Raw genomic sequence first — 21249 nt, 5'->3', positions numbered from 1 at the left:
GTAATAATAAAGAGAAAAATAATGTAAAATATACAGAAATGCATGATGAAAGCAATGTTTGAGGCATTGATATAAACATGTTTCTGTTATTATAAATAATCCTCATTGGGGACAAAAGTGTTTTATCTTTTAAGAGAAAAAAATATCCTGACAGCTTCTGACATGTTGACTAGTCTTCTGCCTTTGTCTGTCACCGGTTGAATAACCTGTTGAACCGCTCTGGCTTCTCTGGATGAACCGTGAAAATGTTGAGTCGCTTTTTATATTGTCCCAAGAAGTCTCGAATGACTGCATCTCTGGCATTTATCTTCTATTGAACATGTTCTCAACGAATACATCATTGGAGCCCTCAATTGATAGGAACTATGTGAAGTTCATTTATCTATTTCTTGAATTCGTCAGTAATGGTCTCCAATTTTAGCTATCGTTTTGCCATTGTTGTATTTGAAGGGACCCCCAAGATCAGTAACCTTCATCTTGCCCCTGCAACCTTTTCCAGTCAGTTCTTCCAAGATAGACCTTCATTGTGCTTGATGTTGACCTTGTTCATTCTGTGTCCTTTATAATGCAGTAGAGTAATATACTCTTTAATTGTGGGTACCACGTCTTCTGGATTGAATGTGACACATAGTCGCCTTGTAGAATGTCCTCTGCATTTTCATCTCTTGTATTACAACCCATTTGTCCATTAATGCAAATTATTTATGTCTAACATACACATTTTTTGTGGATCAACACCTCTTTTGAATGATGCAAATGATGAAAATAAAATAAAAAAGAAAAAAATGAAAAGAGTTAGTGAGGTATATAAAAACAATAATAAAAATGAAAAATCCTACCCCACATACTTATTATTCCTACCCGGACATAATCTCTATCCCGCATGATAATTTCAAACAAATCCTAACCGCATATTTGTCCAGTTCGCTTGCTTTGAATAGAAAGTAAAACAGGAAACAAAATAACCTAGGGTTTGGAATGAGGTTTTGGGGTGGGCTCTAATTCCCTGTAATCTCCCGGTTTAGGTTCTAAAGAAGGTACTCGAGTTCTCCTTGTTGGTGCTCCCTTGGGCTTGCCAGACCCTTAGTCCTAAGCCCATTACAAGATTATGTGGACTAAGTTAAACTCTAGAGGAAACATTACCTTATGCCCGCACGGTGAATAAATTCACACGAAGACATAAGATATATGAATCCCGAAGGCTACTTGCTAGGCCCGCACGGTGAATAAATTCACACGAAGGCGTCACTTTCAACCCCACTTAAAACGGGTTTGGAACTCGGGTTTAGAGCCTTAGATGAAAAACAAGTTTTGACAAGCTGAAATCATTGAGAAAATCGTCAGTACAACTATTTATTCGAAAAAATATAATCAGAAGTAAGTAATAAGGATCGAAAAATTACCTTAAAATTTAAACTTACTATTTTCATTAAAAAGACAACTGAAAATTACCTTAGCCTGACTCACTTACCTTTCCCTAGCGGAGTCGCCAAACTGTCGGAACCGTCTTTCGGTTGGGCCCCGAATTAGGTTTCGACTTGGATTAAATGAATTGGAGTCGCCACCGACCATTTAAAACAAATTTAGGTAGGTCGAACACCATCTTACCTGATCTGCATTGTACTAGAAACGTGTTAGGTTGGGGAGTCGGTTACGGTCAATGAAGGATTAACAGCCTTGAACCGCTCTTTCGGTACCAATTAATTCATCGGTTGTCTTAATCGCGAAAATCAAAATATAAATTGAAATTTAAAAATTCAATTCGAATTAATTATCTTTGATCGATTGGAAGTATCCCTAAAAAGTCAAAAGTGTTAGATTGTAAAAATGAAAATAAACATGAGAAAATAATAATAAAAAATATTAATATAATAATATTAATAAAAAAGGAAAAAAAAATATATATATAAAACAATGTAAAAATAAATAAAAATATTAAAATTAGGAGAAAATGAAATATATATAAAGTAAATAAATAAAAAATGAAATAAAAAAAATAAATCAAAAGTTGTTACATCTCCCATGTTTTGTGTGTAGAGAAACTGGATTTGCAATGAAAATGCTATGCCATTCCTCGTGCTTTAAGATACTGGCTTTGGATCCTCCACGCTTATTTTTTGTCCTTTTCTTCCCTCAGTTTTTCCAAATCGTTGCCCCTTCCTCTGATTTTGGTTCCACGTTTTTCTCTTCGTCCTTTCCTCTTGATGCTTGAGTCTATTTATAGTCTAAAGAAATCTATTTTTAGCTCAGATTTAGAGTCCTACTTGGACTCAAAATGCTTCGGTTTTAGTGTTTCAATATGACTCAAATATGTTGGTTTTAGTGTTTTAATATGACTCAAATACGTTGGTTTATTTTCTGAATCTCACTAAATCGAGGTTGTTGGGTGTGGGGCCTACAAAAATAAAAAAAAATATAATAATAATAATAATAATAATAATAAATAAATAAATAATATAATATAATAAAATATTTTTGTAGACCGGGACAAAAATTGGTGTCTACAATAATGTATCATGAAACTGCTGTACAACCATCAACACATATGTACTACATACCAAATGTAGCTATTAATACTCTATAGCATGTCAACTATATCAAGAACTCTCAACGTACATACAATGATCATTTCAATTAAAATCACATATCGTTCATTTATCAACATATCCATAAATATAGATATATAAAAAAATATTATATAGTAGTGTAGTGGACAATTCATACCCAAAATAATTCAAATTTCATTTAACAAAATATTATGAAAATATCATAATATAAAGCAAATTATTTTTTCTTTCCAAAACATTCAAGGTTAATTTATCGCAAGCCTTCATTATATCATATATATAATAGTATAAGATAAGAATACACTTACCTTCACACTATGTACCAATCTAAAATGTAACCTACTGAAAAGCTTCAAACTTATTCTTTTTCTATTCTATTCACCTCGTTTTGACTAAACTTGGATGCTTCAAGCGCATCAATTACAAAACACACAAAATTTAAAATAAATGTTAGAATTTAATTCTAACCATGTTCACTAATCAAATAAAAATCTCTAAAAAATTCAATAAAAGTAAATCCGAAGTATATAAATTTCATATACTTCAAATTAGAATATCATAATTCTACCAAAACTTTATTTTCTCTCTTTTAACACTTCAACTCCCAATTTCACATTCTAACAAAAAATGAAATTGGAATAATAACAAATTATCTTAACACTTTAAATACAATTTTCCTAGAACTTTCGTTAATAACAAAACTAGTCCTTCAATCTTAACCTTAGGATTCCAGCTCTAAACAATCCAATTTTTTTAAATTAATATCATTTCCTTACCATTTCTATCATCAAATAATATGTACACATCAATCCCTTATTTCTTTTAAATTGCTTAATTGGTCCACTATAGCATATCTTTGGATTTTTGCTTCAATCACCACTTTAGAACTTTTTAAATACTTAATTCTTCATGACAAAACTCAAAATAAGTTTTCATCTCAAACCCTAAACTTTTCCATAATAGCCAAATAGGTTCTCCTAGCTTTAACATTTTATTTTCAACTTCAATCAAGTATAGAAATGATAAAACAACATCTAAGTTCTTATAATCCATCGTCAATTCAATTGAATCTTTAAATCCAAAATTCTTTCTCCTCAAATTTTATAACATATACTAATCGAAACCATTAATAAATGGCATCAAATTATAGAAAATTTAATGAAAATTAAAATAAATTTCATATCTAATCCTTAAATCCAACTTTGAAAACTTAAAAATCAAAATTAAAACCCACCTATTTTCTCTTGGGAGTTCACCGCAGCAGGAAATGAAATGAAGAAATATCTTGTACTTTCTTTTCCTTCAACTTCATCATTTTTTGGCTATTAATATTTAAAATGAATTTAAATTTTTATTTTAATGTAAAATATCATTTTGCCCTTATAATTTAATGTTTCTTGCAAAGGCTGAATTTATACCAATGAAATATTAGTTTACAACTTTGCCCTTTAGGTTTCCAAAATATTAATCTTGTCGTTTTGATCAAACGGTTAAGATTTAACATGGAAATCATCTTAAATAGAATACCTTGCATTAAATCATATCCTTTTAAAGATAGGAAATGACTTCTTTGCCCTTGTTTTTTTATCTAGAAAATTTTCTTAAACTTTCGATTCGATCCGATTATCTAAAAGTTTCTCCAATTTTAACACTTTATAGCTTTCAACACTAATTATGTACCAAAAATATGATTAACACAAAAATATCATTCTGGTGGTATACTATTTGTTTATGAGAATAAAATACCTAATTTTCAAAATTACTATTTAATCTCTAAACGTTTCCTTAATTTATACTTTAGTCACCAAACTTTCATTTTATTTATTTTGGTCACTAATCAAATTTTGGGGTAGTACACAAAAGTCACATTTGGTTTTTTTTTTCTAAGTTCGAAGGCCACATTGAGTGAAAAATATTCGAGGGTCACATTGATTTTTTTGGAAAAATGTAGGAACCTAGGTACCATTTTCCCAAAATAAATAAATAATGGATCATCTTATCATAACACTCTCTCTGACCTAAAATCAACTGACAGCTTTTTGTTAATGCACATTCGATAGGTGATAGATTAAACAAAATGCAAAGTCACCAATTTAGAAACAAAGACTAATATAGACATAATTAAACACAATGCATAATCAAAGTCACCAATTTGGAAGCAAAGCCTAATATAGACATAATCACCTTCGGAAAATACCATTCAACTGGCAATAGGCTTCTACATATCAAGTTTAAGTGTCACACTTTTATTCGAATCTTTCTTGGATGATTTCATGTAATGAAAGATTAGATATTAAACTTCTTTATAATCATTTTTAAACTTGTGAGATTCTAATTGCCCATAATTTGAACCCATCAAGTGACCTGAGTGGTAGAAGGGGAGGTTGTTCTCCCTAAAAGTCATGGATTTGAGTAGCTACATCTATAAGGCGTGTACATTCTCAACATAATAATTTTTTTAACATATACTACTTTTTATTCATCTCATGCTAATAAAAAATTGTCTATAATTTATTTAAGAAAAATTACCTATTAATATTTTCAAATAATACATTTCAAAATACTAATATTTCAAAAATCTTAAAAATTTTAAAATTATCTATTAAAACTAAGAATTTAAGTTTTCGTTTAAGATTTCTTTAAGGTTGTATAATGTTTTTAAATAGCTACTATAGTCCATATTCTTTTGTTAGAGCACTATGGACTCCAACGTTTCATTTTGAAGGAAAATATTTTTGGTTGAATAAAAATCATTATTTGACTAACGATCAATGTTTATTATTAACATGACAAGTCATATGCATCAAAATTAATAATTTGACAAACGCCATGTGTTCAAGTGATGATGTGACACATGTCACGTATACAAAATGATATAATGACACAAGTCTAAACTGATGACATGACATTGCTACGTGTTCAAAGTGATAAGTGAAACGTGACATGTCATCACTTTGGACACATAAGATTTATCATGTCAGTGAAAAGCGTTGATTGTTTGTCAAATAATGGTTTCCATCCAATCATGAGGAATTTTGCCCCAAAATGAAACGTTGGGATAAAAGCACATAAAAAAATGAACCAATATAACTATTTTGTCAAATGTTATGAGTGAATTTTAACATTATTTTAAAAAATATCCTACATTAGAATACCATGATCCCATGTTCATTTTTACTTTAGTGTTTTGGTATTAAGTATGTGATTCAATTTCTCCTTTATTTCAAGATTACTTTTGATCAAATTTGAATCACATGTTAATATACCACTTTAAAATATATATTTAACTTCAATTACTCTTTTTAGAAATAATTTTTTTATATTTTAATTTATTCCTATAACTTTACATATTTTTTCTCGTTTCTTTAATTTCACGTTTACTTTAAATTAATATTGATCAAATTTGAATCACATACTCTTATAAAAATATATAATATCTATTTAACTTAAATTTATTTTCTAACAAAAATCTATTTTTTAAATTTAGTCTCTCAACTTTTTATTTCTTTCAATTTGGCCATTTAATTGTAATTTTTTAAATTCTTTTTTTCCATTAATTCTTTGACTCCTTAATGCTACCATCGGTACTTTATCCTCAAATCTACTATTTTAAAAAATAATTATTTAAAATATATTTTATAATTTTAGATAAGATTTAATATTAAATAACATTCCAAATCTTACATAGACATGTGAAAAGAACAATAAGACACTTAAAATGTTGATCTGACAACTAGTTAAAAGGTAAAATATGTTTCAGTCCTTCGTGTTTATATTTTAATTTGATCAAATTGACCCATAAAAGCCGTAAACATAGAGGGTTAAAAATGTATTATCAAATAATGATATTTTTTATGAGTTAATTGGATAGGTCCCCAAAATATGACCTTAATTATAAATTAGTCCCTAAAATTTAAAACATTCTATATCAATCACAAGATTATGACCCCATTCTAAATTAATCCTTAAAATTTTAATATTCTTGACCAATCCAAAAACTATCAATATCATTATGTTTTGATCTTTTCACTAACTTAGTGTTAATTTTATTGATTAACAATAATTTATATTTTCAAGGTTTTAGAATTTTTTAAAATATATTAAAATGTAGGGTAAATTAAAAATTTACTCACTCAACTTTAATCTCTATCTATTTCACGCACTTTACTTTTAATTTTTTTTAATCTACGCAATGAACTTTGTAGATTACACTTTTTTGGTCAATTTATCGTTTTCTCCCAAACTTTGTGATGATATGGATTGTTTATTATTTTTAACAAATTAATATTTTATCAATATTATTTATATATTTTTTCACCCACCATTTCAATCCCTCACCAATTTCCTAACCTCAATCCACACCACAATTAACAGAGCCCTCTTCACTTTATGCCCTCTTGCTTGTGTGGATGTACTATGCCATGGCACATAAAATTATGCAAGTATACAGAATCGAACAAGTAATATAATAATGAGTGAGTATCATCTCCACAGGGATTGAAGGGACTTCGAGTAAAGTTCGTGCACTTAAATTATAACTAATAAAGTATAGAATGGTATGAACAATTGGATATGAATGTTCTGGCAAAGTATTGAATTATGAGGTGAAATATTAAAAATAATAAACAACGCTATGGCAAAATTAGTAAAGGATGCTATGGCAAAATTGAGTTGAGCACTAGAGTATAAAATAAGATAAACTAACAACCTCACACAAACAAGCTACAATAGGGATAAATGGTTGGGTTTTCTAAGGAATCTTATGCCTTGTCTCTATAATGGTTCACGTCTTCCATGAGTATGCTGCTCGACAGGGTTTGCTAAAGTGTTCCTAGGCTATCTCTAGTAAGGAACCTAATAGTGAAAATGCTATGACAATGCCTCTCAACGTGACTTGCAGCATAATACTATCAACTAAGACAACCCCTTTTAGTCATTAAAACCATTTTCTTATCTCTAAGGAGATTTAGAGCCTAGATTCCCAGCTTAGCCCCATTGTTCACATTAGTCAAAGCCTAACTCTCTCAATATTAAGAATAAAACTTTGAAAATAGATAATTCTCAAAAGATCTTACAAATATAAGCATTTAAACATTTAAACAATGAACAAAACAAGCATTTAAACATGGAAAACATAAACCATTCATTCAAAACAAAGTATAATCATCCCAAACAAACCTACACCAAATAATTTAGTTCATAGTGGGGCTCAAATTATCCATCATCATCATTCATTCTATTATAGACCCATAATAAAAATATATAAATCAAAGCATAAAAGGAGAAAAAACTCCCAACATGTGAGTTGCCGTGAGATTGAATCGTTGCCTCGAATCAGTTTAGCAAGCTATCTTCTCTCAAAGGTCGAGCTCGTTATCCCCTTGAAGCTTGGTTATGGAGGACACCATGAAAGGAATAAGAAAGAAAGAAAAATGGAAACTTTTTACAACCAACTTTCCTCTTTTGCTTATCTCATACCTTCCAAAAAGGTTCCCTTTAATTTAGGGTATCCTTAACTATTTATACTAAGGATATTTCTACGATTTGGTGCCCAAAATTCCATTTGTACCCTATGATATCATTCCCTTCACGTAAGGAGTATGTTAGGTTGGCATGTGGTCCTCACAAGGACAGCTGGGCAGAGCATTCACATGTAGTTGGACAACTTGACAGCAAAATATTTTTTTCCTTTAGTCTTTTTCTACACCCAAAAATATTGTCCAGAATGATATAGCATTTCGATAACTCCATCAACTTCATCATTTCTCTACTCATTCTTCAACTCAATTACCTACACATCATCAACAAAACACGACCTTTCCCTTTGACAAACACCAATTATCATTAAAATGTTATGGCAAAACATCATAACTAAATGCAACTATATGCAATGAAATAGCTTTTTTACGGGGTTATCACACCCCTAAACTTAGGCTATTTCTTATCCTCAAGCAATGGATAGTGATCAACAAAAGAAAAGCTATAGAAAAGTTCAGTCCAAGACTATATGGCATAAAATTTTAGCTCTCGGAAACATAGGCTTCAACATGCTAGACAAGTTAATAATTCAAGAACATTTTTCTAGAACAAGATCCTTTGCATGGTGTGCGTGAGTGTATCCAATCTATGCTTAACAAAGTTAAAAACGATTCCAATCAAGTTCTCTATTATGTTTTAGCATTTTGTTCAACCTTTAAGCACAAGTTTACTCCCAATTTCTTAAAATACAATTTTTTTCACTGCTACAAAGGGAGTCAGTCTATCACACCTACTTTCTTCGATTTGAAAATAAAATGGAATAAACACCCCCATTCCATAGCCTATGGAGCAGAGTCATATCGTGACTACTTTCATTCACTCATATGCTATAGTTGCCATTTATTCAAGGGGATTTTAGGTAATTTCCTATCAAATAGAAGTGTCCCTCCATAGTTATATCGAAGCATTTATTCGTAATTCAACACATTTCATAAGCACAAGGGAGTTTAATTTAGCCTTTCAAGCTATCAATTATAATTTAAGTTCATTCACTTCAAATTATACTAAGGCATGCAAGAGTTCTTTCATAAAAAGTTTCTAATTTCCTTAAGCATAGAAAGCATACATTCATGTATCAATTAAAGCACAAACAATCAAGTCCAAAATTTGGTTTTATCAATCGCAACAGTCATGTACATTTATTCAATCACATCCATAAAAGATTCTATCATCATTGGGTATCATCAAATTATTTCAAAAATTACCTTAAGACCTTACAAATGTCATAGCGAAATTCTATTAACAAGTATCAATGCAAATGCCTAACTATGAACACTACATCCCTAAAACTTGAAGGATACAGTGTCATCAATGCATGAGAACTAAACTAAACTAAGCTAGATAAAATGAAAATGCTAATGGAATTAGCGGTACCTTATTGTGGTGGTGGTGGGGGTTTTTCTCCTTGAACGTCTGGTACATTTTCTCTTTAGAGTCGAGTTAGCCTAGTCTTGTTCTTGGGTGGTGCATGGTAGTCTTAGATGCCTCTGTCAAATGAGTCCATGCACTTCCTACTGATCTCTTCCATCAACTTTTGGTCATGGATTGGTAAGTGTGTTACAATATTTCAGGCAAAAAATTGATCTCATCAGCTTGCTCAGCAGGTTTATTCTCCACCTATTTAGATTGCTTTGGCTAGTCTAGATGCTCTAGGCGTTTTTGGTCTCCCAAATGATCATCTTCCTCTTGCATAGTTGTTGTGGGGAAAGTAGTGATTGACTCAACTTTGGTAGGCCTCGTGGCTGCTATCTCATCTGTTGGAGCATATTCATCTCAATGGGCCCCTTTAGAGGATGTTGAAAAATCCTTTTTTGTTGCCAGTATTTCTTCGAGGAAGGAAGGAAAGTCATCAAATTTCAATAGGATCATCTCCTTAAAGAAATAAGAAAATAACTTGACTCTAATCTTCACATAGGTGAAAAAGATTAGAAGATTATCCGAAAAGTTCTTGACTTATTATTTGCTCTTCCAAAAGGATTCCACGATGACAACCAGTCTTACTGCAACAATAGTTTTCTCCCCCTTCTCAAGTGTCTCCTAGTTAGCCCACTTTTTCCTGGGATAATTTCCTCAAACGGGTTTTCAAAGACCTTCTTATTTCAGCACAAAGCAGTAATTAGGCTTGGGAATATTAGAGGGCTCTTCTTCCTCATAAGGCAAGCATAAACCTCTTCCACTATGATATTGTCGATGTCAATCAAGCGGCTAACTATACTAGAATGGAGCAGAAGCATCCGCTATAGCAAAATAGTTGTGTGATACAACGTTGGCTTCAACCTGGTCTTCAAGAAATGGTTCCAAAGTTTTTCGTTAGGTTTAAGGTACTGACTCTCGACGCTTATTTTTCTCTATGTGTCTCCCTTTCACTTAGCGTCCTGGAAACATAAGTCTTCAAGGATTCCCTGGTAGGTTTCGGTATCAGTGTGCTTGGCGAAGATGGAGTGGTGATTGGGAACATTCTTCAACTTGAAAGTTTTGTTCACGATTGATGAAGTGAATCTGACCTTCTCCCCTTTCACAAAGATAGCATGTTGAGAAGGGTATATGAGATTGGCATAGAAACCCTTCACCAATGTCGTGGATACCTCATTGGTGTGTTGGGAAAACTTCTTCCACTCTTACGTAGCCACAACTTCCTTCACCTCCAGTCTAAAACCCTCTTTTTCAACATATAAAAAAATAAACCCTTGCTTGCAATAGATGTTTTGGGTCTTGATGCTTTGAAAATGTTCATTTGCAACCTCATCCTTGAACATCTCGATTCAAATTTACTGCGATTCTATGACGATGAAGAAGCCCCGAAAACTTGCTTAAAATGAGACATGGCTATAGTAAGATAAAAAGAAAATAAAAGTAAAGGAAGCTTGAAGGTGTTGGCTATGGCATTGCAACGATAGAGAAAAAAATAAAGATAGAGAAAATAAAACAAAAAGATGGAAAGAAAGTGAAGTAAAAAAAGAAGAGGTGGGTGGTTAGAAAGAGGGTGATGTGATTATGACAGTTTTGGGAATAAGGAGGAGTTAATGAAAAAGTGAAAAAGTAGGATAGAGAAAAGAAAGAAATAAAAAATTGATTTGATTTGGGATAGGGAATTTGAAAATTAAAAATAAATTATATCCCCCTTTGTCACCCAAATCTTAGGGTTCAATTTCAACTTTTCTATGCTTTATCCACGAGCCTCCATCTATCCAATAAGCTTAAAAATGAAAAATAAATAATAAAAAGACAAAGAAGAAACAAGTAAGTTAAAATAATGATTTTATTTATGAACAGAACACGAAATAAAAATGCTATAGCAAATAAGAAAAGGATAGTGGGAAGCGAACTTCCATGCATCGTGGAGGATGAAGGATGACTTGTCAAGCAAAATTGGAGCTTCGGTGTAGGACTTTATCCGTATTCCAATGAATTTAAGGATGGTGCCATCATCGAGGTTCTTGATATCTATATCTCCATGGTGGTAGACATGATGCCCTTGGAAAGGTTCATACCATAGTGACTTGAGTTTTCCCAGGAATAGATTAATCCTTGAATTATAGAGGACTTGTTGGCTTTCTTGAAAGTGTTATGGAAAAAGATGTTTTTCATGCCACTTTTTAGTTTTGTCCTTGTATAAACGAGCATTCTCATAGGCATGGGCTCGAAATTCTTCCATCTCATTCAGCTCTAGAAATCTCCTGTCACTGGCTAGCTCGGCATCAAAGTTGAGTTTTTTGATTGCCTAATAGGATTTATACTCTAGCTCAACAGGAAGATGGAATGTTTTTCCATAGACTAGCTTGAACGGTGACATCTTGAGTGGTGTCTTGAAAGCTGTGCGATACGAACATAAAGCTTCATTAAGCTTGAGGGACCAATCCTTCATCTTGGGGCTAATAACCTTTTTAAGGATTTGCTTAATCTATTGGTTGGAGACTTTAGCTTTTCTATCGGTTTGGGGGTGGTATTATATATCAATTTTGTGCCACACCCCATATTTTTTAACGCCTGCACAATTAACTTGTTGTCAAAATGGGTACCTTCATCACTTATGATAGCCCTAGGTGCTCCAAACCTCGTGAACTTATTCTTATAAAGGAACTTGAGGATAATCTTGGAGTCGTTCCTTGGAATAGCCACAACCTTGACCCATTTGGACATATATTCCACTACTAAGAGGATGTAAAGGTCACCAAAGGAAGATGGGAAGGGTCCCATGAAATATATTCCCTATACATCAGAGAGCTACACCTCAAGAATATTTTGCAACGACATTTCATGTCTCCTCAGGATGTTTCTAGTGTGTTGGCATCTATTACATGCCTTATAAAACTCATGCACATCCTTGAAGAGTGTAGGCCAATATAACCCAGATTGTAGGACCTTTGTAGCACTCCTAGCCCCTCCAAAATGGCCTCCACAAGGAGTTGTATGGCAATGGAATAGAATTTCCATTTTTCTTCTTTTGGGATGTACCGTTGAAACATCTAATCAACATATTGCTTGAACAAATAAAGCTCACCTCAATAGTAGAATTGCACGTCGTGCCCAAATTTCCTTTTGCTATGGTTATTCAAACCAGGAGAGGAAATACCACTAATAAGAAAGTTAACTCAATCAACATACCATAGAATTACTGTGGTAAATAAGATTTTCTCATTAGGGTATTCCTCATTGATTTCTAAGTTTTCAACATATGAAACTTTGTTTTCAGTTACTTTCCTATCTTTAATCTATAGGTCAAATTCTTACAAAAGAAAAATACACCTAATAAGTCTAGGTTTGGAATCTTTCTTGGTCACTATGTACTTGATAGTTGAATGATCAGTATGAACTATAACCTTAGTACCTATCAAGTATGTCATAAACTTATCAAAAGCAAATACTACAACAAGCAATTATTTCTCAGTGGTTGTGTAATTTACTTGTCCTTCATTTAAGGTGTAGCTAGTATAATAAATCACATGAAAGATCTTACCTCGTCGCTACCCTAGCACTGCTCCTAAAGCATAGTCACCCACATCACACATTAGTTAAAACGAGGCATTCCAATATGGTGGAACAACTATGGGTGCTGAGATAAGTCTTTCTTTCAGCTCCTTGAATGTGCCATAGCAATTTTTATCAAACACAAATTCTTGATTTTGTTGTAGCAAAATGCACAAAGGCTTGGAAATTTTGGAGAAGTCCTTTATGAATCACCTATAGAAGCCAACATGACTTAAGAAGATTTGGATGCCCTTCACGGTGGTAGGAGGAGGTAGTTTCTCGATCACTTCAACTTTTACCTTGTTCACCTCTATCATTTTGTGTGAGATCTTGTGGCCTAAAACAGTGCCTCTGGTCATCATGAAGTGATACTTCTCCCAATTCAGCACTAGTTCAGATTCTTCACATCTCTTCAATACCTTAGCTAAATTTCTAATACATTATTCAAAATCATCACCATAGACAGAGAAGTTGTCCATGAAGATCTTCAAAATGTCTTCTACCATGTCTGAGCAAATGGCCAACATACACTTTTGGAATATTGTTGGAGCATTGAAAACTCCAAATAACATTCTTCTAAAGGCATATGTACCATAGGGGTATGTGAAGGTTGTCTTCTTTTAATCATCTAGTGTTATACCAATCTGGTTGTACCTTGAGTATCCATCGAGGAAATAATAATAGGACTTGCTCGCCAATTGATCAAGCATTTGATTGGAAAGGAAATAGTCATTCTTGGTTGCCTTATTGAGCTTCTTATTGGTAAGATTTCATTGTCCTCATTGCTCACCACAGTCACGCCCCTTTATTGGGCACATATTACACCGGGCTGATCCATGAGCTATTGGATATTGGGTAGATTACTCCAGCATATAGCCATTTAATGATTTCCTTTATCACCACCTTCTTCATGACTTGGTTAAGTCTTTTTTGGGTTCAACATAATTGATGTGGCATTCATTAAGCAAAATTCTATGCATTCAAATAGTGGGGCTTATACCCTTCAAGTCAGCCATAGTCCACTCTAGATCTTTCTTATGTTGAGATAACATATTTTTTAGGTTACATTCTTGCTTAGGGTTAAGACTAGAAGATATTATTACGTAAAAGTTTCATAACTACCCAAATACACATATATAAGATACGATGACAAAGGTTTTAACTCTAAAGTAGGTGCATGCTCAAGTGAAGGTTTTAGAAGATTAAATTCAGTAAATTCTAAGGGTTCGAATTGCGTAATTGGTCTAGCTATGAGTAAGCTAGACTGTTTCACCTCCATTAGGAATTCTTTGGGTTCCTCATTGCCTTCTTTATTGAGCTTCTCACAGTTATCGATCTGCACGAAATTACTATAGCAAAATTCTTCAGCTTCCTTTTCAACCATCGAATTCATGTCTATAACACATTGACACTCCTCAGAATCATCCACATATTTGAGTGTGTAGAATACATTAATGGTCGCACTCTAATTAGCCACCCATATGGTGAATTCACCATTCTCATTGTCGATTAGAATTCGGCCAATCGCTAGAAATGGACGCATTATCATCAGTTTCACAATCAAGGATGAATAAATATATGGGAAAGAAAACTTGTCCACCTTCACCACAACATCTTCGATTCATCATTCGGGTCGGACGTGGGATCAGTTGGCTAATTACAAGATAACGGTGACCGATCTTACATTTTCCATTCTAAGCTTCAGAAATACTGACTTGGGCATTAAAATTCATACTCGACCCAGGATTACATAGGTCTCTCCCTACATAATTATCCCCTATAGAGTAAGAAATAATGAAGTTGCTAGGATTTTTCCTCTTTGGTGGCAGCTTGCACAACACATAATATCACTCTTTTGTTGTAGCAACTATTTCATATTTCTCAACCTTCCTCTTTTTTTTTTGTAAATATATAACCTTGAGGAAATTCACATGCGTGGGCATCTGATCAATGGATTCCAAGAAGGGAGCATTGATGTACAACTAGTCAAGGATATCAACAAACTTCTTGAACTAAAGGTCTTGATTTTGCTTCTTTAATCTTTGTGGGAAGGGTGGTGGGGGTCTGACTTCTTCATCTACTGGTGGGGGTCTAACTTTTGTTGTAGAATTAATCAATATACCATCAGTAGTTTCACTTGTAGATCCATCATGTTCATCATTCTCCAAAGATTCATCCTCTTACGTCTCGGGTTGCAAGGATACTTTGTGCAGGTTTAATTCAGTACTACAGTGTGCAATGACACTTAGTACAATGGTGGGCACGACCTTATATGCAAGAACTTCAGTGCATATATGACTCGAATACCCAGGGTCTTCATAGGTTTACATTTGGGATATGGTTTATTGGTTAATAAATGATAAACATGTGAATACGTTTATGAGCTTATGGAATAAATAACAAGTATATTGGTAAGAAATTTTATATCTTATTTATATCATGTTGATAAATGGTAACATGGTTGGAATGCATGTAAAATGATAATAAAGCATCGAATATTGTTACTCATTTCATTTATGTGTTGCATTGCTTTGAATATTTTTATGATTGCCTCACTAAGTGTATACTTAGTGTGTGATGATTTTCACGCGTAGGTAAAAGAATGTGAGAGGAGTAAGGAGATGAGTTTGGCATCAATCACCGTTGAATAATTTTCAGGTAACAGTGATGACATCCTATCATGTTCTAAAGTTTATAGCTGGCATGTATACGAGTAAGAAATGTCTGCAAATTATAAGTATGAGTAGTATTAAATATTAAGTAATTGGATTTTAAATCAAATGGTTTTTAGATAGTTTTATTTATGATTTGAAAAAGAATAGAACTTTTTAGTTGATGCCAAAAACCGTATTTCAGATAGATGTCACAATATTATTATATTTTGATTTTATATGAAATTTATTTTACAATAAAAGTTAAGAATTGTAAACTTTTGAAAGAATCAAAATTTTACCAATTTTCAAATGTAGATTGCCTCCTAATGTTTTGTGTTAACTCTTATTCGTGTTCGGGGTTGAATACGGGAAAGATGTGTTACATTACTTATGTCGCTCACGAAGATGAGAAGAGAATGAAATAAATGAATTTGTGATTTAGAGTCAGAGTTGTAAATTAAGATTTTATATCAAATAAAATATTGTTAAAATGCCAAAAAAATCCTATTTGGATTAAATAGCTTGAATAAAATCATCTATGTCATCACCATCAGGTTAGAAAGATGTCATGTCGTCGTGTCATTAATAAATTAATGATTGGATGACATAATTACAGTTAAACATAAATATTAATGCTAAATTTAAAAAAATTAAAATGTTAGTGAAAAAAAGAATTATAACTTAAAAGTAAGTGATATTTGAAGTAGTTTACGATGGAATTTTCTATGTTTTCAATTTTTCTTTCTTTTTCTTGTCTTTCAATACTGTCCCTTTTTCTTCTCTTTCAATACTCTCCAAAAAAAAAAAAAAAGGACGAAATTTCGCTGACCCAAGAAGATAACAATCCAATCCATGGCGACTCGGCTTTCAGCCAAATTTTCTCAGAAACGGGCTTGCTCCATCTAACTTATTGACTCACAGCACTTAAAGCTCCTAGTTTGATGGTCAAGATTGGCAGCTGTAAGTCAAGCCTTTCTTTTTCCTTTTTAAGTCTCATTTTTACTATAATTTTTCCATACATTCTTTGTATTTATAATCATCAGCTTGATTGCCTAAAGCTAGGTTTCTTTTAATTTTGGAGGTTTCGAGTCTGGGTTTTAGATCTGGGTTCATGATATTTGCGATAATCGTATACTTTCAGGTTTGTTGAATTAGCGATCAAGAAAAGGTTCTTGAATTTGTGTTTTATTGTGTTATAGGGTAAAATTTTGTATTTTATGGTTTGGGCTTACATTTGTGATTCTGTGGTATCAGTTTCTTCTTAGTGTAATTTAAAGGTCTTTTATACCTGGGTACCTTAAACTTGTAAAAACTGTAAGGAGCCTTTATATGAGATCGCAAATAAGGGGTTTTTGGAGCATTCGTTATGGGTGAGGAAACACATGATGCAATGAACCTTGATTTGAATCTGGGTCCTAGTCCTGAGACAGGGTCAGGATCGGTGTCTAATGAAGGTTTAGGTTCAGATAATTTGGTCGATACCCGGTTTAATCGGATTAGGGAAGCAGTTCGACGTCGGCGATGGGGATGGCAGCAGGTTCAATTTCCTGCTGCAACTCAGAACCTATCTGTGGAATTGAATCAGTTTATGGGGAATTCAGACAATGCAGGTATGGCACAGACGGGTGAGGGCAGTGCCATTGTGGAAGAAAGAGTGAGTGATGTACCCAAACCGTGTGAGAATACCGATGGATTCATGGAAGATGATGTTTCGGAAAGCAAGGATAATGTTGGAAAGGGAGTTAGAAATGATGGGAACTTCTTTGATTGTAACATATGCCTGGGTTTGGCCCGGGAACCTATCGTAACTTGTTGCGGTCACTTGTTTTGTTGGTGTTGCCTCTACCAGTTGTTAGATGTGAATTCAGATGCAAAGGAATGTCCAGTTTGTAAAGAAGAGGTAACAATTAAAACTCTAACACCGATTTATGGTCGGGGGAAAATTGGCCTTGAGCCAGAAGATAACTCAGGTCTTAAGGTCCCTCCTCGACCCACTGCACGGCGGGTGGAGAGTTGGAGGCAAACTATTCAAAGGACTGCTTTAAATCTACCCGTGGAGGAGATGATTCGCCGTCTTGGAAGCAGATTTGATTTGAGCCAAGACCTGACTACTCCACGAGAGGCCAATGGTGCCCAGGGAAGGACGGATATAGCTGATTCTGTCCTAAATAGGATCTTGACATCTCGCAGGTTGCGTTCAGAGCAAACTACAGTTGCATCACTTGATGATGTTGACTTGAGTCCTAGCAGCACAAATGGCACTGATGTCATGTCATCCCGGATTCATTCTTTGTTCCGTCAAAGACAATCACAATCGCGTAGAGTTGCAAGACTTACTTCTCTGTCATCTTCATTGAGTTCAACAGAAAGGATAGTTGAAACGTATTTTCGAAGCAATCTGGTGGGAAGAAACCAGGAGCAGCCACTTCCTGTCGATGATAGAGATTCACTCTCAAGCATTGCTGCTGTAATAAACTCGGAAAGTCAAATGGACACTGCTGCCGAAATAGACTCTGTGATATCACTTTCAGCTTCAGCTTCCAGAAGAAGAAGTGATAATTTTAGGGTTTCAGATGTCGACAGCAGTGACTCTCGAGTGCATAGAAGGAGACGACTGAATTAGGAGATTGAAAGCTTTTGATCACATTTCATGTCAAGGAACAGCTCAATAATAGTTTTAACTGCATTTCGTTTACAAAGAAGTCGGGCTTCGACAGTTTTTATTTCTAAGAGGATGATCATAAAGTTTTCGAATCCATTGTGTGAATCGAAATGTTATTATCATTTGCTTGGCAAAACAAATGTGTAGGGGACCTAGAAAGAAGACCCATCTTTACTGCCCATTTACATAAACCATGTAAGCTCAGTGTGTCTGATAATTTTTCCTTTCACGATGCTTTTCCCCCGTTTTCAATCATTGTTTTGTAAAGATATGGGGAAGTTGTTAATTTTCATAGCCAACTTTGTCAATCTATATTTAGCTCATGGACCATCTATTTTGGGTTAATAATCAGTTCATCCTAGAATGTGCCAATTACCAATTTGGGTGTCGTTGCTTTTTCCTTGTGCTTTTTAATCTTGCAATATGCATACTATGTTGATATTAGGTCATGAACCCGTCTCATTTCCCTTTTTACGCACTGAGTTTTGAGATGCACCAGGTTTTGATATACACACTGAATTCTGGGATACATGAGATGTCATGTTTGCGTTTTCCTTTATTTTCTTTTTGCCTCCTCATCTGCCACTCTTGAGAGACCTAACCCTAACCCCCGTTCATTCCCAAACCATATCGGTTCGTCATTCGAACAAGCACCTTCATGACTTTGTCTGTCTGACAACCCTCATGAACCAGTAACCTCGACCCGAATCCCTCTACTCCAGCAAAGTTACGAGGTTAGTAGATACCGTTTGTGTCCAAAGAGCTCCAATTAGGAGGTTGCAGTCTTTACCCCGAGCAAGCTAAACATTTGGATTGTTTTTGTTATCATTTGTTTTTAAATAGCACCGTCCGTGAAGAATCTATAACTCCATTAATTTAGGGTACAATACTTGTCTTTTCAAAGGCATACATATTCATACGAGCTTACTTGTCATTAATATTTTCATTGTTTTTTATTTATACTTTACCACATTTCGAAACTCCAGTTTTGTGGAAAATGTTCTACTTCTATCTATACATTTGTTTTATTTAACATGAATGTGCTTAATAACGAGTATATTTAACAAAAAAGTTAGAAGCTCGAATTTAATGATTGCTTGAGTGACCTCATATGGTATCTTACACTCATCGTATGTTTCACGTCGATTTTAGGGTATTACAGAAGTCATAGATTGCGTTTGTTGTTCTAAAAGGTTTTTAACTGATTAATCCAATTAAGTGGTGATTAAGTTGTGTGAAATTATGATTTTGCCCATGTGTTCTGAATTGTTGTTTGATTAAGATACACAAGTTTAAAGGTTAGTATTTAAGGATAACGATTTTAGGACTCGATGTTATACTTTTGGTGTTATTCCATTTCAATTTACTATTTTTTATAATAACAATTTTTTATAATTAATCCAATTTTAGAACCATAATTCCCAAATTATAACCTCAATTAGAAGGTTTATACCTTAATTCATACGTTCAAACCATATTTTTGAAATCCAATTCCGAATTCTCAATCTGAATCGAGCAGGGCGTACTAGTACCTTGTATCATGTGTACCGGTACATGGGCAGCCGAGTATCGGTATAGATTGTGTATTAGTACCATAATTGTACATTGTTTTTGTGTACGAAATACGTGTACCGATACACTATTACAGTGTGATTGATTCTTTTTTTCTGCAATTATAATGTCACTAATTATTTTAATAATGCTATTTTTGTTTACGTTTGTGAAAATACATATTTTTTTCGAGATGAATAATAATAATGATACCAAAATTCAAATTATATAGTCGGACAAAGATGGATACAACAGTGAATTAGATTATGCAACTTATACTAAAGAAGAACAAATTGATTATCCTATTGATAATGAGAAACATATAGATGATGAGAAGAAAATTAACAACTTCATTGACGAAAGCATATGGATAAGATTGAGAAGGAATTAAAAGATTACGAAGAGAATGATATGAATATGTTGAAGTGGAAGACTTTAGATGATTGTATTGAATTTTATTATACCTATGCAAAGGTGAAAGATTTTGGAGTTCAAGCACTACTAGGAAAAACCCCTTTAATGACGCGCATTGCGCGTCATCTATGGGTGCGGATGACACAAAAATATCTGTCGTTGAAGCCATCGACATGAATCTTAGATGACGCGCAATTATGTGTCATAAATCTATGACGTGCATTGATGATATGCATTGATGACACACAATTACGACGCTCATTTATGACGCGTAATGTGCGTCATTGAAGTCCCCGTCAAAAATGAAGATGACACACATTTGTGTGTCATAAATTTATGACACGCATGTATGACTTACATTGCGTGTCATTGAAGCACACGTCATTAAAAAAGATGACACGCATTCGTGTGTCGTGATTGTATTTCGTAAATTATATATATATATATATATATATATATATATTGTAGATTGACAAATAATCAAACTAAATCACATTTAATGCCACATAATACTAAATATATATATCATATTATATATAAGCAATCCATTTGCATACAATATATTTACTTTAAATTATCAAAAATATTGTAATCAAATGTCGATACAAGGAACAAATAAAACAAATTAATGAATAAAAACCTAATTCAGCCATTAATCACACAGTAACTTCATAATCCTACTACAGTAAACTTGAACATCTAAAAACTAACAAAAGTAAAATATATTCATTCAAAAGCTGAAGGAATATAATGAATTGTTACAGGACCTTTTACAACAAAAAGTATCTTAGTCTCATCTACATCCAGAAGAAACTGCAAGGAAACAAAGAAAACAATAGTCAAACAACACCTCTTTTGCATACGTAACATGCAGAATATGAACAATGAAAATGGC

General features: G+C 33.3%; 1 protein-coding gene across 1 annotated transcript; it reads left to right on the top strand.

The window, feature by feature from the left end:
• Positions 1-16520: 16520 nt before the first annotated feature.
• On the top strand, positions 16521-18646 carry LOC120202028. Its single transcript, XM_039202514.1, has one exon. It carries the CDS (start codon positions 17094-17096, stop codon positions 18348-18350), a length of 1257 nt encoding a protein of 418 aa, XP_039058445.1. The 5' UTR covers positions 16521-17093; the 3' UTR covers positions 18351-18646.
• The last annotated feature ends 2603 nt before the right edge of the window (positions 18647-21249 follow it).

The sequence above is a fragment of the Hibiscus syriacus genome, unplaced genomic scaffold, assembly GCF_006381635.1.
Source record: "Hibiscus syriacus cultivar Baekdansim isolate YM2019G1 unplaced genomic scaffold, ASM638163v2 tig00008145_pilon, whole genome shotgun sequence".
Classification (NCBI taxonomy): domain Eukaryota; kingdom Viridiplantae; phylum Streptophyta; class Magnoliopsida; order Malvales; family Malvaceae; genus Hibiscus; species Hibiscus syriacus.
Note: the sequence above shows the minus strand (reverse complement) of the source record. Positions and strands in the feature narration are given on the sequence as shown.